At 43.4% G+C, this 25,249-nt stretch overlaps 1 protein-coding gene across 1 annotated transcript; it reads left to right on the top strand.

Moving 5' to 3' along the window:
• The first annotated feature begins 12,034 nt into the window (after window positions 1–12,034).
• Window positions 12,035–24,648, top strand: DACT2 (dishevelled binding antagonist of beta catenin 2). Its single transcript, XM_042025157.1, has 4 exons — window positions 12,035–12,959; window positions 18,686–18,818; window positions 20,252–20,539; window positions 22,049–24,648. Exons 1-4 carry the CDS (start codon window positions 12,393–12,395, stop codon window positions 23,845–23,847), a joined length of 2,787 nt encoding a protein of 928 aa, XP_041881091.1. The 5' UTR covers window positions 12,035–12,392; the 3' UTR covers window positions 23,848–24,648.
• The last annotated feature ends 601 nt before the right edge of the window (window positions 24,649–25,249 follow it).

Here is a 25,249-nt window from a genome sequence, read left to right as displayed (position 1 = left end):
GCACCATACAGCAAAAACCTGCTCCTGTCCTCCTTTCATTTCATGAAGGAACAGTTTCCAGGGTCTGTAAAACACAGCTGTGGGGTGCCTCTTGGAGGGCCAAAGGGCTGTGCTGAGCATGGTGTCTGAGTTTAGAGCAAGCCACCAAATGAGATGTATGGTGGATTGGATCTGAAGCCAACTGACGAACATTCTATTGCTGCACCGTTTTTTTATGGCCTCTGCTTCCTTTAGTCTTTTTCATTGGTTGGTTGGTTTGCAGTTTTTTCCTGACTGAGTTGTTCCCAGCGAAGCATTTCATCAGTTTTTTGCAACTACCCCAGGGGAAGTGGGGAGTGATGGTTACCTTGATCTCTGGGGAAGTGATAGCAGTGGCAAGGTGAGGTATTCCCACATCTGTCAGGTGGATTCTGCTAATGTTGAAATCCTGGGAGAGGAAAAACCCACTTACTGACTTCTTGTGGCAGCAGGATCACAGTCCAACTGCATTTATGGTGTTTGGTACATTCCCAACCTTCCAGGCTTGGACATCTTGGTATTTTATGCATGAACTGCAGGGAGTAGAGCTGCCATGTCAAAACAGGACAAAATTTTAAGGTCCCCAGTTTTCCTGCTGTTACATGACTGTATTGCACACACTAGCTATGGAATTTTGGGCGCATCCCAGAATTTCAGCCAAAGGGAAAGTACTGCTTGGGATAAGATTTTGCCCATTGCCACATAGTTCCACTAATTCTAAGCAGCTCACAAACAGCCAAAGGTGGGGCATCTTTGAAGTACCTTGTAATCTAATCATATTTATGTCTTTTTAGGCAGAGCACCTCATATGTCACAGCAAGACAGGGTTGGATTAATTTAAAAGGAAAGGAAAGAAAGGATTATAAAACTGTAGAGGTTATTAAAGGTTCTTCTTTCTAATGGAAAAGGCATTATTCCCTCTTAGAAACCACACTGCATACACACACAGGTGGAAAGCCAAAGGAGCAGGGGTTGTGGTTATAAGATGTGATAGTCATGTAAGTAAAATTAACTTTGAACCAAGTAAGAAGCATAGCCCTGTCAGGCCAAGAGCTCACATACCAGAAATTACAGCCCTCATTGGAGAACTTAGCCCAGAAACCAGTTACAAAGAGGAGAAACTCTTAACCCTGCTCCAGAGACGAGAACCCAGAGCACAAGTTCCTGGGATCATACCACATGGCTGTGCTGTTTGAAGGGGTCCCCAGTGTGACTAAGACAAAGTGACAAGCCTGAAAGCAAACACCAAGGATTCAGGAGTGCTGCAAAAATTACCAGAGTGTTCCAAGTCCAACCTGGCGTGTAAATATTAGTATCAGCATCAGGTGAGGAGTGTTCTTGGGTAGGAGTAAAGCATCTCAAACTGAGGTGGCAGGAAACCAATACCTTTTACCTTCTGACTGTCACCATCACCTTCTCCATTACAGGGGACAAGCTGCTGATCTGAATATGGAAAAAGGAACTGCTAAATTTGCAAAGCAACTGTTCTCCAGCAAACCTCCTGTCTAATTCACATGGTGTTCTTGAAGGCTCAGAGGGTTCATCTAAGACAGTTGCTTCTCTACCTGCAAGAAAGCAAAGTGTGTCTTTTTGTCCCACCTTCATTCTCTTTGGCAACATGAGAAAGGGAAGTGAGCATTTTCTCTCCTTCATTACACCTTCTTGAGTCTCAACTTCTTTTCTCATTTTCCACATTCATCTAGGTACAATCAGAAACATATTCCAAATCTTGTCATAGGACAGCAAAGCCTGGCATCATGTCTGCATTTCACCTTATGTGGTGGAGAGATGTAATTCATTTCAACATTGCTTCCAAAGGACTAAAAGTACAAAGACTTTCTGTTGCTACTTTAATCTGATGTCCTGAGAGGGTTGGACTGCTGTCTTCTAGCCAGGGTCAATTGACACCAGAATATGCTGATTAGCAAACAGAAAATTTACACAAAGCAGATCGAGATTTCTGAATTCTCTCTAGGAAAAGCTTTACAGTATTTGCACAAGAATTCACTTGCAAGAAAGGAGATTGTAGTATCTAATTTTAAACATCCTCTTCTGTGAAGATGAAATATTTCTTTGGGTGTCCACACATGTGGAGATGCTTTGGCTTTTTGCAAGTGTTTGTCCTTAATCTGTACTACAGCTGGTGCATCAGTGTTATTTTACAGGTATTAACAACATTCAGCAGGGTAGCTGTTAGCTAAGTTTTCAGGCTCTAGATGACAGATGGCAGATGTTCTTCACTGTAGCAATGAGGATAGCAGCTGCCCCTGTTTCAGGAGAGAGAATGAAGAACTTGATCCACGCTAGTGTTTGGAGAGAGCTGATCTTAGGGTTTCTGGCATACCTAGCAAGGTTTAAAAAAACACTAATGTCTCACTTAAGGTCAGAAGAAGATGGAAAAAAAATATCTACCTTGCTGCTAGTATGGGTCTGGGCACCAGCTTCTCCACTTTTGCAAGGAAAATTCTGGGTAAGGATTTCTGCCATGTATCTACACTCTGTCAAGAAACAGCTATTGAAGAACTACATGTTCAGGAATAAAGTTAAGCCTGGGAAGGAGGTGGGTTGGGGGAAGGTATGTTTAAGATTTGCTGCACTTATGATTATCCTAATCTGATTTTGACTGGTAATAAATTAATTCCCTCAATTCAAGGTTGTTTCAACAGTAAGTGGTGAGTGATCTCTCTCTGTCCTTATCCCAACTCAAGAGCCTTCCATTATATTTTTCTCTCCCCTGTCTGTCTGAGGAGGGGAGAGAGGCTTTGGTGGGCACCTGGCATCCCGATAGGGTCAAACCTCCACAGCAGGAGGGTGTTTTACGTGCTATAGGTCAAGCTCAGACCAAACTTAATTTTTCACACTCGATTCAGGTATGCTCAAAGTGGATCCGTCCCAATAACTTTAATGGACAGATAATTTCTATGCAGGGAGTAAAGAGTCATTGCCATGTGAAATTTTCTAGTAGAGCTATAACTTCATTCCAGTACAACTTGTGCTTCTCCAGGAATTAGGGAATTTCTCTGCTGTCTCAGTCTTGATGCAGCTTTAACCCAGCACACTCTTGACGTGGGCCCCTTTCAATTCCATAAGCTCCTCTACTCCTGTCTGTTGGAGCAAACTCTCCACAATACCGTCTGAGGGTGAGTATAAGAATATTCAGCAGGAGGTGAGACTCAAGATGCTTATTTTATAGCTGACACAGGTGGGAAGAATACCTTTTATCACTGCAGCCAAAAAACCAGCAAGACAAGTAAGAGAGGCCTAGTATGTTCACATTCTTACATAGAAAAACATATGGAAAAAGAATGAGGCCATGTGAGTTTCCTGTGGTGAGGGATGAGATGTTACACATGGTAGTATGTAGACAACATAGTAGTACATATTTTGGCACAATACCAAAACATCTCATGCCCGCTTAATTCTGTTATATGTCTTTTTACAATCAAATTATGATTAAGGATTACTTGGGCATGGGATGCTTTATTAATTTATAATACTTACAGTGATTTTAAGAACCCAGTATTTGATAAAAAATTCTTGTTACGATTTCCTGGTCCCTGTCTTTCCCAGGTGTTCACATGGCAACATACTTTGCAATCAAACTAGTCTAATAAAAAATACAATTAAGAATGTAACCAAGGAATCTTCATAGGCACCTGACAAATTTGCTGAAGAGAAGTTTTAAAGATGGTGACATGGCAAAGTCAGGCCATATATAATGTATATGTGTGTTTGCATGTGTTTGTTCACAGCCCATTCACATTAAAAAAAAAATGTGAACAGAAATGTTAAACAAAGCACAAACTCCACAGCCTCATTGGCTGAGGAATTAGAGATCAGCTCTGCATCTCCCATTCATCTTCCCCATCCTGGAATGTGCAATATGTGCTTTAGCCCTTCCCACTGCTGAGCACACAGCCAGTGTCTCAGTGTGCTTGTATGTTTTCCATTTGTTTTTCCACAGCTCGCTAATGACTTGTAACTGCCCTATCACCACCCTGCTGCAAAGGTCATGATGAATTCAGCAGACCCAACATGCAAATGGAAAAACATGGAAAACACTAACTGTTGGTACTGATATGCAACTGGAGTTTTGCAAACCCACTGGTGTTGCATAACATGCTGAAAATATAGTCTCAGAAAATAAGCACCATCTTCCTGCCAGCACAGCTCTTCTGCAATATGCCTAAGAGCAAAGTATGGTAAAGTAATTCCATTTTATTCAGTAGCTAGCTTAGTTAACCTTTATAGGAAAGAAGGAAGTGAAAAAGAAATAAATATCACTATTTTAGTTTGCCACTGCTCTTTTTAGACATGACAACATGAAGCAAAGGCTTTACTGATGAGAGAAGTTTGATATCACATTGCTCCACAGATGCATTTAGCAATACTGCAGTGTTGTGATGCACACCAGTAAATTTCACCGATTTATAACACTGAAGCAATCTCTGCTATGGTTTTCTCACTGACCTAGCTACGGGGCCAAGATGGGCCCCAGCTTTAGGAAATGTAGGCATAACCATAGCTCTGTGATTAATTCTTTCAGGGTAGACTCAGCAGGAAAGCACACTCTCAAGGCATGTTTTCCATATATCTGCTCCTTCTTATAAACAGGAGCAAAGCTATGACTGGAACACAGGATTCAGTATATGGGTTTTCCTATACATCCATCCTAGTGAAAGGAAAAGGATTTAACATTATCAGAATGACACAAGAATTTGATAAGGTTTCTTCTCCTATCTCAGATGTTGCTGATACTGATGTGCTTCTGTGGGGAAGCACATATCTGCACTTTCTAAAACAGGTCATTTAAGTGGAAACATTTCCCAGTCACCACAGCGCTGTGGGATTTTTATACACCATCATATAAATACTCTTAGCTCACAAAAATATTCCCCCTAACCATTCAGGTCAGTGGTCAAAACTGGATCAGCCCCATTTTATCTTTCCTAGAAAAGAGAATGCATTTTAAAGCATGACTAATAAAATCACAGTCCTTGCAAGCCAGCATGATTTCGGCGTGCTTTTTAGTGAAAGAATGCAAAAGGGGCATGTCTATGAACATCCAGCAAGTTAAGGGTGCAGTATCTGAATGCATTCAATGCCTGTTAGTTAATAAAAGTACATTACCATGCCATCCTCTGCATTGCAGTCTAACCCCCACTACCTGCACAGATCTCCAATGCAAATAAAGATGAACACCAGCTAAATCAGCATGCTGTAAAACCGTAAGAAGAATTCCTCTTTCTTTCTTTTATCTCCTGGATATCCTTAAGCTAACTCTTTTTATCAGAAGATGTTAAGTTCTGAATGCCCTGTTGACCCAGAAATTAGAGGTATATTTGGCAAGATTAAAATTAGTGTGTCTTTAGGCTTCACTTTAGCGAGATATTAAAGCCTGTGTCAAAGTTTAAGCATAGAAATAGTGCTTTTGACTTCAGTGGGACCACTCACCTATTTAGTTAGGTGAGTGTTTACACATCTTGCTGAATAGGTGCCTTGGGGCCTTCTAACCTTATGTCCTGAAAACTTTTGCCATCCTTGACTAAGCTTGTTACAGTGCCATGAAAGGACCCTTTTCTCTTCCTCTTTTTTCTGGTATTGTGTTTTGTTCTCATTGCAAAAAGACTCTTCTGGGGTTTTTTGCACTAACTAAACTTTAAGTTACAGCTGTCCAGAAAACATGATAGTGCCCTTCCTTTGTAAGGCCTCAGAATTAATCAGCGGAATCCTGCAGTAGGGCAGGAGGAATACTTTATACTCTGGAACTGCACACTGGCATGTAACTGCTTCTGTTGAAAACACACTCCTTTTTCGAAGAAGTAGACTCAGACCTCACACGCACCAGGATTTGCTTTATTTTTCAGAGAAGTATGGAATTTTGAAAACAGAAATATCATAGACTATTACACATACACACACACAAAGAATGGTGAAAAGACAAATCCACTTGTAAATGCTGGTTAAGAATCTGATGTGAAATGTACAGTGTAAAAAAAAGCAATGGAACAATTATCTAATTGGTGTAACTAGGGCTTTGATGGATTAATTTCTTACTAATGCTCAGCAAGTAAAAGAAGAAAATTATGATTCCTTGGAGTAGGAGAAAATAAAAATGATAAACGGTTAAATCAACCAAAGAGCACTGTGATTCAAAATATTTTTAGAAGTCAGCTGTGCAATCCAAAAATATGTCCAATAATAGCAGAAAAGGCCACAAGTAAAAATAAACTCATATGTATGAATGAGAGCAGACCCTGGAATGAAGGATTACAAATCACTTGGTGTAACCTGGCATACAAAGAGAAAAGGTGGCTGCTTGGATATGCAAACGTGATCAGCTATATTAAAAAGCTGTTGAAGGGAATGAAGTAAAAGAAAAGCAATAATGAAGACGAAGAACCAAACTGGAAGGAGTGTCTGCAACTGTACTGCAACACAGATGGAATTCATATTTAATATTAACAATCAAGAAGAGGGTTTTAAACAAGATTATAATTAAATCTCTGCGTGATGTGAACTTGCTAAGCATTATGAATTATAATGAGGGCAGAAAAATATTGCTGCAGAGCCAACAGGAAATCAGGAGGACTGGAAGAAAGTAAGGTTTTCTGGGGAAAAAATGCAAGCTGAAATTGGTGGGAAGAAACACGGAGAGCAGGGAGGCTGTGAGAGAGAATTAGGTGCTAATATCAGGATTGACTAGTAGGCAGTTCTGAATTTTCATAAGGATGCCAATGAGTGAGACCCATAGGTGTTAAAGAAGGTATCACTCGATGTGGACAAACAATCATTATTCTCCTTGGCTTCTGATGTAATAGCATGAGGCAGACTGTGTCCTGGCTTTGTGTGCCTAATTTCTGGCAAGCATTCACCTGCCAGCTGTTCTCAGCAGGAGCTGAGGTGAAAAAGGGCAATCAGCACCAAGTGAGCACAATCCGGCGCAAGGCTACAAGCCGCATCAGAGGAGGGCTGGACAAGCCAAGGCTACAGGGGCATCAGAATGGTCATGCCTCTGTTTCCTCTTTGTCTGAATCCCAGCCCAAGCAGCCAGCCTGGCTCCTTCCTTCAGAACTGAGAAGGGTTTTTGACCTTTTGCTGTTCAAGTTATTTCCTAGTGCTTCACCTTCTTCCCTGCTAATTAGGATGTCAAGCCTTTATAGTCACACCAAATTGTATGACTATTTTTTTCCCCCATTTTCTATTAGGCTTCCACATCCCCCTATCTTTCTAAATACTGATGCCCCTGACCCTGTTTTCTGGCTTAACTCTTGGACTTCTGTCTCCAGACTTATTCTGGCTACTGTGTGCCACTCTTTCTGCCTACCTGAATTTCTGATCCCTTCCATTCTCCTGCATATTTTGTGCTTCTTGAGGACCCCATCCGTGCAACACTTGCTCATGTACCTCCCCAGTTTGCCTATCTACCCACCAATTTATGGATAAGCACAAATTTTCACGAGTCAAAATACGGACTTTTGGCTACAAAGATTTCAGTTGGAGGGCATAAACTGGAGAGAGACAAGAATAAGCACTTTCATGCCAAGCTTGTGACAGACCTTAGCAACGCCTCCTCTCTCCTCCCTTCCCTGCAACCCCCATCACTTTGCTGGGAGTGTCACAAGAGAATCAATCTGCAACCCCACGAAAAATAAACAGAAATAAGCACAAAAACAGATGGACATCTCTTAATCCCTGGTAGCTGAAGACAGGATTTTACTCATGTTTTTAGAGGATTCCTCCTTCTAAAGACTTCCATCAACTCAAATCTGGTTTTGTCGTAGAAGCTGCATCCGTGAGAGCTATCCTCTCACTTCCTTTTCCCTATCCATTACCATGTAAGCTATAGCTCAAAAAGTAATTTTTTTCAATTCTAAACAAATTCTCTGAATTCAACAAAGAGCCATTTACACCAGTGATTTGCTTCATTCTAATTAAATAATCCTCAAGACATCAGACCTTAAGAAGAATGTTTTCAAAGGCAGCTGTTCTGCTAATTAGACAAAATGCCTGGATGATGGCAATTTACTTAGAGTCACCTCACAGAGGGACACATACACTACGATGTATTCTCAGGCACAGAAATAACTCTACCCTGTGCAGGCAACATAAGGGTTTACTACACTTTCAGGATATTCTTAATGATCGAATTTAACATTTCCAAAAACTGGCAGAAGGCTCCAACCCACATTTTAACAGAACTGTGTACTGCTAAGCAGTGCCTCAGTCTTTTTACATAAAAGGATATGCTCAGTACATGTCTTGGGCATACAGTGAACAAGAGTGACAGGTACAAAAAATGCACTTTGCCTTATCTTGAGTAAGATAATGGCTTGTTTCAGACTTGCCTCAATCCACATGTGACTGTTCTGCATCCTCCAACTAACCTTCTAAATATCCACCAGATGTCAACAGCTCAGAAGACCCCCTTAAAGAGTGTCTCTGCATGATACCCTTACAGGATAGATGGCAAAAGGCTAGTAGAGTAAAACAACAGGACAAGAGGACAGAGAGGCTGGCTAGCAAAGTTAGGATGCTGGTGCATGCACTGAGTTTCTGTCATGTCAAGAGACAGTCCTAAACAAATAGATTCATCCTCATCTACTGCCACACTGTATTGACAATGTCAATACAGTCTAAAAGCACAACTGAAATACAGGGAATGAAGCCTATGCAGAGAGACTTTATATCCCTACATAAGGAAATGTTACTAAAAACACCCTCTGAATAATTTTTCACAACAAAACATAAGCAAATGTGGGAAGCAAACTGCAATTTAGCTCTTGAAGTTGTGTGGTACACCAAAGTATTTTGTGTACTTTGGACTCCATCCAAAGCAAACATTCAACTACTTTTCTTTTAAACACATGTGGAGGTCAATAAATATTGTCCTTTCCCTAACATTAGTCCCACACAAACTGGCTAATATGCATCCACAAAACAGGGAGTAAAGTAATTTCTGTGGTCCCATGAATTATCTGGCTTCAATTTCAATTCCTACCATAGATTTCCTGTTTGATCCTGTGTACAAGGGTTAACCTCTTTGTACATCTCCATCTGCCAAAGAGGGTAAATAACACCTGCCTCCTTTCTGGTAGTTTATGAGGCTCTGAGGGCATGTCTCTACCACAGGTGCAGGCACACCCAAGCTGTCTCCATATGAAGAACACTAATTCTATTCCTCATTTTTGTAGGGATTCAAATTAGCATGCCCAGTATTCAATTTACCAAAGTGCTGAGTGCTCAGAACTGGAAATGAAGTTAAAGGGAACTCTGTTTGGAACAATAAAGTGGATATATGTTAACTGTATAATAGTAAGTATGCTGAAAATTAAGGCCAAAGGCATCTCCAGTGGCACCCAAAATGAACGAGCATTTTTGTAATGAAACTCAGTGCCTCAGGTCCTCCCTTATTAAACAAACGCAGCTTTATACCTTTTGGGATGTTGTAAAGACACCATTCATTCACTCATTCATTCATTCTGTCAGGCACTTGATAGCTAGAATGCTAAGTATAGTTTTAAAACAGAAAAAGTTCTATGTGCAAAGCACAGCTTAAATGATCTCCAGTAAATAACGCATAGGTTGGAGCATGAGGACAGAGAACATTGAGTAGTATCTTTCATTCTATACACTTGTTGAGGTATAGACCCATGGAACAACACTGTGTAATCGTATCATACAAATCACAGCTTAAATAAGGTTATGTAGACAAATTGCTTTATTTCCTACTGTTTTGGCGTCTGATTTTGTAAACATATAATTTCTTCACTACAGCTTTTTTCATAAAATTTCTTTTACCTCAGGATCTGTAGGTGGAAAAGAGAAATCTTATTCTAAGTCTTACATAAATCAAGAGCAATGTTTCTGAAATCAATGGAATTAAAGTAACGTAAATGAAAAGTCAAACCTTTTGGTTCCTGAAAAGTGCAAGCAACATTTAAGCATTTGGATTCAGTGTGCAAAAGCTAGGCAGCAAAATAAGGTTTTACCTATAGACTGCTAACTTTTTTCAAGTAATTCTTAAAGTCTAGTGAAACTTTACAGAATATCAATATTGAACATTCTTCTCTGTAAGTAATTAAGAATAGCAGGAATTTTCTACGTCCCTGCTATGAAACTTTCACTTTTACCACTACTCTTCCCCCACATAATCACATAGTTTTAAATCTGGTGGCGATTCACACCTTTTATTCTTTCCCCCAGAAATCAGATAACACAAGGTATTTGTTGAGTATTCTGAAAAGATTAAGTGACATCATAAGGGTTCTGCAGAAGAAAGTAATCAGTATAACAGACGGGATAATAAGCTGATTAGAATAAAGATACTGCTGTGATATAGCCCACTTGGGATTTAACGTATGAAAAGATAAAAAGATGAAAGAAGAGGAAGAACAAAGAGCAAGGGATAACAGTTCCTTGCAAGAGAAAGGAAAAAAAAGAAAAATATATGACCTTATAATATCTAATTCTCCTAGCAAGTATATACTAAATGGTAGTTGTGTCGGTGACTCGTATCTGGTCATGTTAGAACACGGTTTGAATAAAATAAGGAACTGCATTTTATGTCTGTTTTAACAGGTGCCAAGCCAAGTGATTTACAAAAATGCTTCACTCCTCATACCTGCAATGGCATTTTGCAAGATTCTTGCCACATGCCGCACAGTGATGGTTGGTTGGTTCTTTGCCCCCCTCCATCTGACGGGTGGCAGAATTTCATGCTGTCTTTTGTCAGCACCTTCAAGAGCATCTCAGTGTTGAACTCAGTTTTTCTTTCCACCTTGTAGATTAATAGTTCAGTCATCACGGCACCGAGGCATTGTTCTGCACAGGGGAGTTCCATGAGATGAATGGTTAAGGAAGAGAAGCAAAGGCATTCATTAAAGAGAAAAAACCAAACCAGCAACAAAAAACATGACTAAGGTGATGTCATACAAGTCATACCACATATGCACGTTAACTAAGCACTGTACACTAACACCAGTCATTCTTGTTCCATCTGCAGCTGGAGACATTTGTGAATATTTCTACACAATTTGTCAGAGTAGGACCTCTCAGGACCCCTTTGGACACAGTTCAACTTTGCAAGGTAAATATTGTTCTCAAATGTTTAAGCTACAGGAAAACTTCTGACAGTGAAACGCTGAAAGCAAGGCTTGGGTCTTACTGAGACTGTCAAATAATGTGTTGCACAGGACTCCGTGAACAAACACATTTTCCCCTCTGCCCCCAGCAGGAGGTGGATTTGACATTGCTCTAGTACTTCTGACATTCCTAAAGCTAGAGACTGGTACAAGATAAGATGGTTGCAGTCCCAGTGGTGGACACAGCCACCCACCCGCGGTGTTGAGAAGAGACTACTTGAAGAACAGATGAGACAGCAACTGGTTCCCACTCACCCAGCTTGTATCCCAGCACAAAGACAAGTAGCATTCAAATTAAAGTGTGCCAGTTTTTAAAGATATGCCACAGAGTGAACAGAGGATAACCATGGACAGATGGGCTTTGCGTGTGATCTCTGCTTCATGGAGAATAATACACCTTTCCTGACATGTCAATCAAGAGTGTGCCACACAGTGATACTGGGATCCGTAGATGCTTCCTATTTCCATGTAGGCAGCAGAAAAATTATGTCTCCTGCAGCATAGTCTCTGCTGTGTTCATCGTACCCTTGTTATCAGTGCTTCTTCTCCCCTACTGCATCACTACAGACTACGCGTTCTGCCTTTGCTGCCTGCTAACCAACTACCTCTGAAGAAGCTGCAGCTGACTGTCCTGGGATTTAAATGCCAGCATATCTTGGTATCAACAGCACCACGGTCGTGAATTTCCATGACCAACTGTGTTTTCATGTCCCATTCAAAGCACATCCTGACCCCTTCAAACGACTTTAGGGGGGACCTCAAAAAACAGGACTCTGCCTTGCTTCCAAAGTGAGACTCAACAATTCAGTACAAGACAGCGAAGTTGTGCAGTGAGATCCCAGTTGGCTTGGTTTCTGGAGAGCAAGATGAGGAGTGCCAGTGCTGTGCCTGTGCCTGGCAGGAGGCACCACCAGCCAGGACGTGAAGGGACAGAGTCACAAACGCCACGTTCTTGCAAGGGAAGTGTTGTTACACCCGCGAGCGCTCGCCGCACCATACCCTCGCATCACTGTAATTTGCACGCGGTTGCAGCAGGACGACCGGCTCCGCTCCGGTCCCCGCAGCATCCCCGGGCTCGCTCCCGGCCGAGACGGGAGCTCTCACCCCGGCTCTAAGTGCTGGTTCGCCGGCCCCCGTCTCTGCCGGGAGAGGGCGGGCGCCCCATCCCTCTTCGCTGCTGGGTTGGGGGACGAGGCAAGGGCAGCCCCCCGGGCAGAGGCAGGGACAGGGATGGGGCAGGCAGGAGCCGCCCCCGCGCGGGGCGGAGGGAGCGCTGGGCACTGGCTCCTCTCCCCACATATCCACCCGAGAGGTGGCCCCGACGCTGCCTGGAGCCGCAGCCTCTTCCCTTCGCTCCCGCCCTCCCTCTCTCCCTCCCCCGTCCCCACCTCTCCTCCAAAACCGCAGGAGCCGCTGCGGCCGCTCTTCACTCGCTCCGGTGCCAGCGGCGGAGCGGGGCGAGCGGACCTGAGCGCAGGCACGGCCCGCGGCGGGAGCAGCCCCGCATCTTCCCCGCCGCCCCCCTGCCATGGCCGGTGTCGCGGCCCAGCGCTGACGATGCTGCTGGGCGCCCCGCGGCCGGGCGGCTGGGATCGCAGCCGGGTGGGCGAGAGGCTGCAGGCGGCCCTCGCCGGCCTCCAGGAGCTCCAGGTGCTGCGGGAGAAGCAGCGGGAGCTGGTGCGGGCCGCCCTGGCCATGCCGCAGCGGCCGGCGGCGGGCGGAGAACAGCAGCCCTCGTCCGCCCACAGCAAGGAGCACCGGCTGGAGGCCACCCTCTCCGCCCTGAAGGAACAGCTGGTAAGGGACGGGACGGGACGCCCCGCTGCCCCACTTCCCGGCTCCGTGAGCCCAGCCGCGGTGCCGAGCGCGGGCGGAGGGACGCGCCCCTGGGCTGCCAGACACCCGGGAGCTGCCGGCGCCGTGCCGGCACCGGGGGCGGGCAGGGCGCGGCAGCCGCGGCCCCTGCGCTGCTCCCGCCCCGCCGGCCGCGGCTCCCCCGCAGGCAGGGGCGAGCGGCCGGGCCGGGGAGGGTCGGGGCGAGCCCCGCCACAGCCGCTATGACGGGCGGAGCTCACCTGGGCGGCCCGGAGCGGGCAGTGCTGGTGGTGGGCGCTGTGCCAGCGGGAGCGCTGGCGAGAAGTTGTTAACCCGGCACCGCTCATTCATCGGAGCCGAGGAGTAGGCGATGATTAACTTCGGTAACACAGCGCTCAGCTCTCAATGGCAGCAGCCGTTTGCATAGGAGATCAGGAGACACGCGGGCTGAGATACACCTCCATAAGCGCTCGGGGGTTTGGGTGGGCGTGTGCGCGCACACCTCTGCGCCTTCACCTGTGTGCGCGCACCGATGCGTGCCCGCGCGGCTGTTCGCCCGTGGGAGTCGATCTGCCAGGAAACGCTTCCTGGGACGGCAGTACTTTGTTCTTTCCACGGATTGCGTGATCAAAAGGGAAAAATAACTGAATGCCAGACATTGTATTTGAAGTGCTACACCGGCCACTTCCACAGGGGTTTTTCTGAAACTAAAAAAAAAAAAAAAAACAAAAAAATCTGAATTGTAGCTGAAACGAGTTTCATAGATGAGACAACAATCAAAGGGTAAAGGGCTTTAATCTCTAGTATAGGCAATTACACACTTCAGTAAACTCAGACTTAATTCAGAATCCTTTCCCTCGCTGTACTGGTGCGAGTCTTGGCCATCAATCAGGTGTGAAAACAGCACGGTTATTTGCTCTTCGTAGGTAGCTTTATCAGGCAGCATCTCAGGATAAAATGGGCTTTAACCTTCAGGGAAACCTAGCCACCACTGTGAGAAAATACAGGAGCAGGCACTTCTTGATTAAATTAAGAAAATACTTGACAAGTGGACAGCCAGCCACTTGATAATCTTAAGTAATGGCTCTACTTTTTTATTTTTTTAATTAAACAGAAGAATTGAAGGCATTTATTGCCTGTTTGGGGCCAGTAGGATAACAGAATCACACAATGAGCTCTGATCATAGTGACTGTACTCTTTTTCATGTTAGCTGTTGTGCTTTAATTGCTCATTTGTCTTAATATTTTTCAAATAAAATATTCAAATAGAAGATTAACTGGTCAGGACTTTGCTTGCACCTTACAAGGCTTTCCAAGGACATGGGAGAAACTAGCCATTAAAATGGAAGGAAAAAAAGGTCTTTAGTTGCTGCCATTTAGAAATGTAGGAGTTGAATGGGCTTAAGAATAACTCTACACACCTCCAGAGAGGGACAGATTTCGCCAGTAGGTGCCAGTGCAATTATGGTAAACGTGTCTCTTGGGATGCCTGGGAGGGAAGTGTTCATAAAGTTTGAGAGAGATGACTCAGAACTACATAAATCATCCAGGGGCAGGTTCTTCAGTAAAAATACAGTGTGTGAATACTTAAAGTAGTGATATAAAGCTCTTCTGATTGACCCATGGCTGCTGAAGGCTTTTCAGACTGTGCTTTTCAGGCCCCCTGGTACCTTTATTGGTTTTTTTCCCCCTGCAAATTGCAGATGTAATATCTGAGTAGAGGTGCATACCTCAAAGCTCCTTAATGGCAAAGTAAACCCAGTTGAAAACAGGCTTTTCACAGTCCTGTTAGAAGTAGCTCACAGATCTAGGATCTCAGTGACCGCAGGCTGAAAACTTTCCCGTGACTCATGAGCAGTGTATTGCACTCAAAACCCATGAAAATTCTGTTCATGATCTCAGGAAATGAAGTTAAAGCTGAAAACAACAGAAAATGCAAAGCACAGCATTGCTAAATGAGTGTTAACATCTTCATCAGTGTTGTTGGCCTGTGGATGGTAGAGAATGTGATTGCTGCTCTATAAGATTTGGGATTGAGAAACTCATTAACAGGGTAAATGTGACTTTGCCTTGCAATGCACCTTGATCCAAATCTCAAGGAGGACTGTAGCCCTGAGCTTCAACATGGTCACAGTTTAATTCATGAAAAGTTTGGTCCTCACAACATGAGAAAGCTGTGTCAGCTGAAGGTGGCTCAAGGCATGGAAACAAGGCAGATAAAATATCAAGCCAGGCTTCTCCTATAATGGTAGGATGAGTAACAGAAGAGCAGAGGCAGAACCCTTGAGGACTCAAGTCTGACTAGTGGGAATAATAGAGCAGAGCCATCAGACGCCGTAGGCTCCATGTGTGGATGCCATTCCAGAATCTCAGTCCCATCCCCAACAACATTTACCAGAGACAGTGATCAGCTGGCCTTCCTAGCACTCTGCTATAGGCGGTCTGCTGCCTCTAACACATGCCCTTTTTTGCCTAACCGTGGCTCTTTTTGGTAGCCAGGGTCTTTTCTGGCAACAGCAAATTACTACAGCGCAGGTGGGGTCAACTCTGTAGCAGAAGAGGAGCAGAGTTAAATGATTGCCACCCACTATCAGAGATCCTGAAGGTGCTAAACCTCTCTTAGCTGAACGGTATCATGGTGACATACAGGAAAGAGATGCAAATTCAGGCTAATGTAAAGAAAGAAATCTATGATCGCTGTCAGTGTAGGTGGATATCAAAGGCTGCAACATCCAGTATTTTTTCAGCTCTTTCCTCGGAGGATGTATTTATAAACCTTACTTGATTTGATTTGAATCTGATGATTTTGTTTTGCAAGCTTTCAGGTGGTTTATGATGTTATAAAAATGTGACAAGGGACACATTATACTGAAGAGAAAAAGCAAACGCTTGGTACCCTGCATTTTAAACAGTTTCTTTTCCCTTTAGATAATTTTAAATAGAAGAAAACATCTTTTAAACCAGGGATTTTATGTATTTATAAATAAACAAATTCAAAATTTTGTCAGCTGAGAGAAAGAGGTCCTTCCAGAAGGAATTCATCTTGGTCTATTACAAGTGCCTGGGATAGATGAGAGTAATTTTCCTCTGAAACTGGCTGCTTTGCACCACCAGTGACAAAAAGACCCAGGGGTGACTAAATTCTAGATGGGCAAAACTAGAAAAGAATGCTATGTTTTGTGCATTCCAGTATGAAGTCACATTAATAGAATTATGGGATGCTAATCTACAACCAAGAATCAACAGGGGGGGGGGGGGGTCACCCGTTGACTGAAGAGATTATTAGTTGAGAAGAATAGTCAAGTATGACCAGTGGGTTTTGGTGCTTTGATTTGGCATGCCAGTTTGTGTTGGTGTAAACGAACCTGCTTTTCAGAGTGTGTTCTTCCTTCTAAGAAATGGCTGGTAGGATGACATCCCAGATTTGGCTCCCCAAAACTGTAGTCCATTGATAGTACAAGGTGATTGGGAAAGTTTCATCCAGAAGTCTTCACAGCTGCATTGGTCAAAGCAAACAGATGGTTTTACCTACAAGGTTTTGTCACATGTAAAATTCATGTCGTGAATTGAGAGCGTGTTTAGGGTTTACTGTTTTGAGTGCTGCCTAGCATGGGTATTGGAGCAATAACAGCTTGAAACAAACACACCGGAAAAGTCATTCTTATCCAAATGGTTTGAGGAATGCCTCTCTTCTTAGAGTGCAGAAGTAGTTAACTGAAAGATCAAAGCTATGGCAGCGGCTGGAAATGTGAAAACCCGATGGTGTGAGGCACCATAAAAGGGTTAAAAACGATGATGTAAATCATGTGTGTTGGTTAAAATGCTGTGAAAGCACAGACAGAACCTGGAGGTATAATAAATAATGTTTGAATACCTGAGAGCCTTGTGGCCTCTCTGTCATTAATCAGAAACCACAGACTGAGGGATTGGCTGGCAAAACATTAATCATTAAGCAATTAATTCCAGCCATGAAAACAAAACATTGTGATTTCCTGAGTAGGTGGGATTGAAGAAGGCACAGCATGGTTTTGCTTTTTTACCACAAAATAAAGAAGTACTGAGGAGATCTTACATTCATCATTCAGATGGAATAGAAAATCTCCTTTATTATTCAGTTCTTCCCTTCTTTTTTGTTTATGTGAAACAGGAAGAGGGAAAATCACTATGGATTTTCCTAGGAAGTAATGAGTCTCTTGAGTTTAAACTTTTCTAGATGTGTGACTAACAAGAAGGGGCTTTATTTCTTGTGTCTTACATGTTCCTCCAGTTCCCTGTAAAAGCATGATAAAAATATCTTTTTTTTTTGTTTTTTTTCTCAGCAGCATCACCAGCCCCAAGAGTTTTCTTGTGAAACACAGGACATCTGTATTTTTTTGTCTTACAATTTCTAATAATTTCCTGATTACCTTGGGATCTTAGCTTTCTTTTCTTTTAGTATTTATAGCTATGGAGAAACCTATGCAAATGTTAAAAGCTGAATAATTAGTACAAAAGAAAAGCAGGGGCAAAAATGTGATCTTGATTTTCTGCATGTCATTTAATTTTTAAGATAACTTTAATTGGTTCAAGGGACCTAGATTTTTTTTTTTATATATATTTGAGTTTGGAAATGCTGCTAGAACTGCCACTTGTGTTTTTAAATATGAAATGTACACACAAAGAAGACTCTTAATGTTTTTCTTACCATTACTGCATGGAAACCCATCCCCTTGAGGGCTTTGAGCCCAACTTTACAACCAACTTCAAGAGACCACCTTTCTGTAAAGTACTGTAGGATGGATGGTGAGGTGTGATGTAATTAGAAGCTGTCTAAATAGTGACTGGGCTTTAGATAATTTGCCAAGTGCCATGTGAGAAGTTTGTGACAGAAACCAACTGTGGTTCTTTGGCTGGTACCTAATGCCTGGCCATCTGCCTCGCCAAGCTGACGGCGTAAATACTGGGGGAGCAACTGCAGGAGCTGTTACCTCAGATCAGCCTGGTCAGTGATTGCAGCAGGGAACAGATCTAGTTGCTGGCTTCTGAAGGATTATTCACAATCTTGAGACACCATTTATTTTAAATACAGTAGTTTTCCCACTGTCTTCAAATGCCACCTTCTCCTTGCAGAAAATGCATGGAAATAACTGGCCACAAGACAACCAAGAAAAACTTGCAGTAAAATAGATGTCACAATTCTTGCAGTTTATCCTTTCAACTATAAAGATGTCATCAAAGCCAAGGTTTTACTGGAGTGGTTATGCTGCTTGTACTTGGTACAGCAATGAGATACCTCAACCACAGCGGTTTCCTTTCATCCACCAGATCTTAAGAGTTCATGAAGACTACCCGTAATGTTTATCTCCTCCGCTGCTCACAGGCAGTGTATGGCAAAGTGCAGTGCAATCAGAATATGTTAATTAGTTAAAAGACTTCTGTCCTATGCCATGGGTGTAACAAAAAAGCCAAAAGTTAAAATAAATATCTTCAGAGTGAGTTTTGAGAACATGTTGAGCTGGGCAGAAGACAATATATACTGAGAAATGAAATGTTTTGTCCTTGTCCATTAGGTCAGTGTTGTTACAGAGAGCCAACTGCAACAGTCCCTAGCTAAAGAAAACGCTTGATGAGAATAGAATCTTGCTGGCACAGGTGGCCTGAATTGATGCATTGCTGCTGAGATTCTAACAGTGATTATTCTTCATTTCCTCCTTCTTCCCTTCATTTAGTCTCGTTTGAGGAGACAGGATGTTGGCCTGAAAAGCCACCTGCATCAGCTAGACCAGCGAATAAGTGAGCTGAAATTGGACGTCAGTAAGACCTCCAGTGAATTTTTGGATAGTGACAGCCGGCCCAGCTCAGGTAATGTGCACTTGGCTGTTTATTCCCGGGGACATGGTAGGAGAACTGAAGAGTGTCAACTGCTAAGCAAAACTCTCTGTATTTTTTGGTCAGAAACAGTGCACCATGGCTGAGGTGGATAATAGTTATCTGGCACAGAGTGGGCTCACAGAGCTGCTAGGAATTCTCATGCAAAGTTGATTTAGTTGGAAAGTGCTCACTCCCTCAAGCAGTATTCTTTCTGGATTTTTAATTTTTTTTTTTTTTAATGAACCTTGTAGCCACACATGGAAGGAGAAAGAGACAGATTTACTTACTAATTACCTCGTGCAGTGTAGAAGGACCATTGGCAAAATGGCTAGAGTACTTAAAAGAAGTGAAGGAGACCAATATCAATATCAACGCTCTGCTTGAATCCAGGAAGGGTTCTGAACCTCACTGGGTCTTTGGAAATCACGACCGCAGTGCTCTAGTCAAATGAATTTATGTAGAGGCAAAACAGCACTATTAAAAGACACTGAGAAAAACTACCCCAACAGAGTAAAGCTCTCATGGACAGAAAGATACTGGGTATCGGGTTTCTGGTCTGATTCACAGAGAGAGCTGTACTGCAGACTTTTATAGCTAGGATGTCTGTTAAAACCGGTTTCTGTTATCTAGTGAGAGACAGTGAAAGTGGTTCTTTTAAAACGAATTTTTGCCTCAAGTCTTCAGTGAGAAAGGAAATATTTCTTTAATTTTTTTTTTTTTTTACAGCATATGGATTTGCAGCCTGGTACTTAGAGTGCATATAAAAAGTGCAAGTTGCTGTTATGTGTTTAAGTTCAGGAGTTGTGCACTAAGGCACATGCACATGGTTCAAAAGAAGATACTCATTCTCTGTTATAGAGAAGAATAATAAAATGTCTTACCTTGAATTTATACAAAGCCTTTTTTAATGCTTCCACAATTAATTGGAAATGATCTCGAGACCTGGAGAGAGAAGACCGTCTCCATTCTCTGCCCTTAGACATTCCAGCTATCATAGACTTGGAAGGTCTGATCACAGGCTAGTTTACTGTACTTTCCCATCCAGTCTGTGCTTGTATGCACCTAGCACAAGTTGCAGCAGTGTCAGAGGTCCCTGTCTTACACTAGTTGCATCATAGTCCCCAAATACATTCTCCAGTGAAGACCTGGGTATGATGGTGCTGCGCTTCATCCCATCCCACCCTCAGAACTAAGCAGGCATGTGCGTGCCAAGATGGCTCAGGGCCTAAGTAAATATGCAGAAGCCCAATAAATGCTGGTTGAATTAGAGTTTACCTCTGCTAATGTTACCTAAATAAATGGCCATAAATTTAGGCTTGTGGTACATAGCAAATGAAGATGTGTTTTATTTTCTGCACTTTTCTTCTACTGAGCATGTTTAGGTGCTGTAAATATGAAATGTACTGTTTATTTTAACTCTGCAGGATTCTATGACCTGAGTGACGGTGGGTCTTGCTCACTCTCCAATTCTTGCACCTCTGTGTACAGTGAGTCCATCTCCTCCTCCCACACCAGTCTCTTGCCCAGCTCTCAATACCCTAAAGCAAGGCTCAGTGTGTTTGATTACCGGCCCAAGTCTGCAGATGAAACTACTGTGCACACCACCAGCTTCCAACAGCAGGGAACCTATGTCAGCGATGGATGTCGGATTGCAGCTAGCAGAGATGTTTCTGGGACTCCTGCCAGATCCAGACCAAGGCCAGTTTCCACAGGTAATTGATGGCAAAACTGGATATTTCATTCAAGAGAAGGGCAGATTTCTGGTTATTACTTTTAGAACTTTGTTTAGCCATGTTTAATTAATATTTAGTACTCATTTTCAATACAGAAAGTGAGAATGGATCAAAACCACAGAGCCAAACTGTTTACTGTCCAACTTTCCCTCGATACTGAGCAGGGGTGTGGTAGAGAGACTGCCGACCTCCTTCAGCCCTTCTTCCTTGCTACAGCGTCTTATTTCCTTCACAGCGAGAAACAAAAGTAGTGGGGTAGTAGTGGGTATAGTCTTGAAGAAACAATTCTTACAAAGTTGGCCACATTGCAGGAAGTGAAGCAAGATTTTACTTCAGAAAATTATCATTTGGAGAGGGGAAGAAATTCTCTTTTTCTCTCCGTAGAAGAAACTGCAAGTACAGACCAATTGCCTTTTCTTTCAGTGGCAAGCAGAAAGCTTGCTGAGATACTGCAAGCACAGCATGCTTTTGACTCCTTCCTGGTTTGTCTGCACAAGAGCACACCATTACACACTGCCAACGATTTCCTAAAGAATTTTCATTATGAAATTGTTAGAGAAATCATCATCCTAACCTTTGCTGTGGCAGGCCTGTGCATAGGTAGGATGCTGCAGACTACCCCAAAATTTTGGACTCTTTTAAAAGCTTCCTGTCACAGGACACAGATAATCATCACGTGACTATTCATATAGTTTGTGAATGGTGTGGTTGAATGTGATGGTTGGGTTTTCACAATAGCATGAAGCAGCCAGGAAATTGGTTAGTGGAGGATTTATTGGCACTGAAGTCTGCACTGTAGTGCAGAGAAATCCTAGCTAACTGGTTCTAGTGTTCCCAGAGGTAACACAGCACCACAGTGCTCTCTTGAATGACATGTCTGGATGGAACAACCTTTCTTCATGCAAGAACACAGCCTCTCCTCTCTGTGCATAGGAGATGCTTCTGGGAGGAGGATGCTGCAGTCAAGAGTAAATTATAGCAACCTTGACAGTACTCCAGAATTGAAGAGATCTGAATTGGTGTCTATGAATGTCATCTTCAGGGACTAGACTTCCCACTTGCCTGAGTAGTTAGCCTCAGATTGTTTTCCCCTGCGAAAATAAAGATTCTTCATTTCATTTTTCTGTGGCTTCTCTGCTAAGAAATAAAAATAATCCCTTTTTTTTTGTCTAGTTGGGGTCCTGCTGGTCTGTGACATTTTAGAACATTTTTATATATGCGCAGATTTACTTTCATCCAAGTAGCAAAGTTTAAATTTCCTGTAAAGGTAAGTTTTATTATTGTCATTAAAAGGCATTCTAAACTCTGTTATGCTTAGGTGATAAAAGCTTTAAAGCAATTCAGTGACCTTGGAAAGCTGAAATTACGTTCTTGATCTTTTTTAGTAGAAGCTATCACATCTCTCTGAAATAGCACTTCTAGCATGAACCAGGTTGAATGTAATTGTTTGTGATTTAATTAGGTTGTTTATTTTCATCCACCGTATAGGTGACTTGGAAAGACTCATTCCAGCAGACGCTAGATTTCAAAAAGAAATGGATCCCAAGTCCATGTTGCCTCTGTGCCATAGTGGAGACATGCACTTGCTCAGCATGGACCCCAAATTCCAGAACGACTTGGTCTCTAAGAATGGCATTGATGTGTATCCTTACCCAAGCCCCCTCCATGCAGTGGCTTTACAAAGTCCCCTTTTCTCCCTGGTGGGAACATCCCCAGAATCAGACTTCCAAGCCCCTCCCAGCAAACCTTTGCCTAGTATGACAGGTCCCAGCTTGATCAAGACTAGGCCAACCACTGAGGCCAAGCCAGGGGGTTACATCAATAAATTGCTGCAGCTGACGAGGTGCAAAGGGAGCAGTCGGGCTGAGGCCAGTGAGTGGGTTTCACCAAAGAGCCAGCCAGCCACAATGCACCAGAGACTCATTATAACCCCCAGCACCGGTGGAGTGAAAATTAACAGCAGCAGTAGCCAGCTGGAAAAACAGACGAGTTCTCTGGAAAGTAACAAAGCTGAAGGGAAGCTGTCAAGAGAGGTGCCAGAGGGGGAATGTGCCAAGCAGCAGGAGATCATGAGCTGTATGAATGAAGAGCAGTCATCCACTCGGCCTGACACAGAGCCATCTGCTGTGAATAGTTGTTATCCTGCCAAGTCAGCAGCAAGGGCCTCTTCTCTGGCAGAAGCAACAGAGAGCAGCATGGAGCGCTGTTTGTCCTACTCACAGCTGTGTCAGGAGGACTCCAGCCCAGACACCTGGAATGCTAAAGGTGTCCCACCCAAAAAACTGCCCATCAAAAGGTGTGGTAATGCCAAGTTGGCTTACGCTGGGGGTCATGAACGAGTGGCACGAGCTGAGTTTGTTCATGCTCAGTTTGTCCCAGCAGAATCCCACCAAGTCCGGGTAAAGTTTGCCAGCTCCAAAACGAAGGCAGTGAAGATAAAGAGGAGGAACAGCGAAAAAGTACTTCGGCCAGGGAAGCAGGCCTTCTGCATGGAGAAGGTGAAAGGGTCTCAGGGGGCCACCAAGCTGCCTGCTGAGTGGAATCAGCTCCAAAGACCACAAGGAATGAAGAGCCTTGTGCGGAGACCTTCGTATTCTGGTGACATGGCTGGCAGGTCATGCTCGGAGTCGAGTCTGTTTCCGGTGCAGGTCAGGCTCCCCACTGTGCCATCCCGGCCAGAGCTCTACGGAGCCTCTGCCAATGCACTGTATTCCCTCGAGGCAGCTTGCGTAGACACAGCCAACAGGAAGAAGCAGCGCAAGTGGCAGTCCACAGTGGAGATCTCTGCCAAGGCACACCCGGCCAGCCTGTCTCACAGCTTTGGCCTGGGAGCACCAAGGCAGCCGGCAAGGAGAGCCGGCGTCCTGCGCACTGTCAGCATGAGGGCTCGCTCCAAGGGTCAGCACCACGGAGATTATGCCAAAAGCGAGTCAGACCACTCTGAGTACTCTGCAGAGTGCGCCTCCCTCTTTCACTCCACCATCGCAGAGACCAGCGAAGGGGAGGCCAGCGACTTCACAACCAACCGATTTGGGGACAGTGAGTCCAGTGAAAGCGATTCGGATGGCAGCAGTAACAGTAGTAGCCTTGCCCTTGACTATGATGAGGAGGATGAAAGTGAGCTGATTTGGCCTGAAGGTTCAGTCAGACAATCGGTGACTGTCCAGTCCTCTTCCAAGCCTCTTCCTCCAGTGCCCAAAATCTGTCGCATCAAAGCTTCAAAGGCACTAAAGAAGAAGATAAGGAGGTTCCAACCTGCCTCTCTGAAGGTCATGACCATGGTTTAAGGGAGAGCAAGCATCTATTTCTTACAGTGAGACATCCTGTTGGCTCTCATCTGCGAAACGAGAGGACTCATGCAGAGAAAAGGACTTTCTTAAAGGAGCTGTGAATAATCCCTGAGTCTACACAAGGGATCTTGTTCGTTAATGCCTGGACATAAATGTCACTGTATCTAATTCCCTCTTTTGCCATTTATTCTGTAAATATGAATCTCTGTGTATATTATGTGATGACTTTTTTAATTATCCAGAAGGGTCACCATGGTGAAAATGAAAACAACCTCTGCCGTAAGATTTTACAGGCAGGCCCTTGGTGGTTTTTTTAACCATATGCACCCACAGAATCAGTCCAGATGCAAAGATTTGCTAAGGAGAAAGCGTGCTTCCCTCTTGTGAGGAATTCTTTACAGTCTGAAACCTGTATTAACCATCTAGCTGTTACTGTGGTCATATGGAAAAGCTCTGTTCTGCATAGTTTTACTTTCTTTCAGATCAACCATCCCATACCTTCTCCCAAACATCAGGAGGTTGAGTCTGTTCTCCATAAAAACATAGTGTGTTTAATCAAGAAGGCAAGTGTATTTGTGAATGAGAACAAGACTTCAGTTTGCTTCCTTTTTTCAAAACAGTATAGGGTTGTTTTTTCAATCCCCCTTTTTATGATGTTCCATGTGATTGTTCATTTGTTCAATGGATGAAAGAACAGGAGGGCGACGTGCCACAGTGTGTGATTAACTGGGACTGAGATTATAGCTTTGCCCCTGAAATTGCAAACTCAATAAATACTATTTAATGTACTTCTGAAAATTATGCTTGTCTGACTTTGATGTCTAAAGAAAATTATTTTGGTCTCTAATGGTGAAACAGACTTGTGTTTTTATGATCACTGTGCAGAGGGGTCCTTTTATATTTTCAGAGGATCACTGTAGCTCAGTCAGAACCAGGGTCTGCTCACCTTCTAAATCAGGAATTTCAGCACCTCCTTCTAAATGAAAGAATTTGAAAATGGTATTTTTATTGAGGACAGGGTAGTGTTTAACTCACTTAAACTGATGCAATTTAGTCACAAGACACTCTTAATTTAAAACATATATTTATGTATATGTAATGTGTTTCGAATGCATTTGAGGGCACTGATATGAAGCTGTGTATCAATGCCTAAATTGAAGAAGTCAATTTTTTGTGTTCAGACAAGCAGTCCTAATTCTTTCCTCTGAGCACAGAAATCTGTAAGCTGAGCTGAAGTTCACCTGAATTTACAAAAGAGCAGGTATTGTCCCCCTACCCTATTTCAGTGCTCAGTCTGGGTACATTCCTGGCCTAGGAGATAAAGGCATTACCTCATTCAGCTGCCTGTACTGGGTCTGAAACAAAAGGCAAGTGCTTTGCAGAAACTGGGTAAAAGAGT

Source organism: Corvus kubaryi, unplaced genomic scaffold (assembly GCF_017639235.1).
Source record: "Corvus kubaryi isolate FWS band 111438036 unplaced genomic scaffold, C.kubaryi_AGA036_p1.0 37266, whole genome shotgun sequence".
In the NCBI taxonomy this organism is placed as follows: Eukaryota; Metazoa; Chordata; class Aves; order Passeriformes; family Corvidae; genus Corvus; species Corvus kubaryi.
This window is presented reverse-complemented; position numbering and strand designations above follow the sequence as displayed.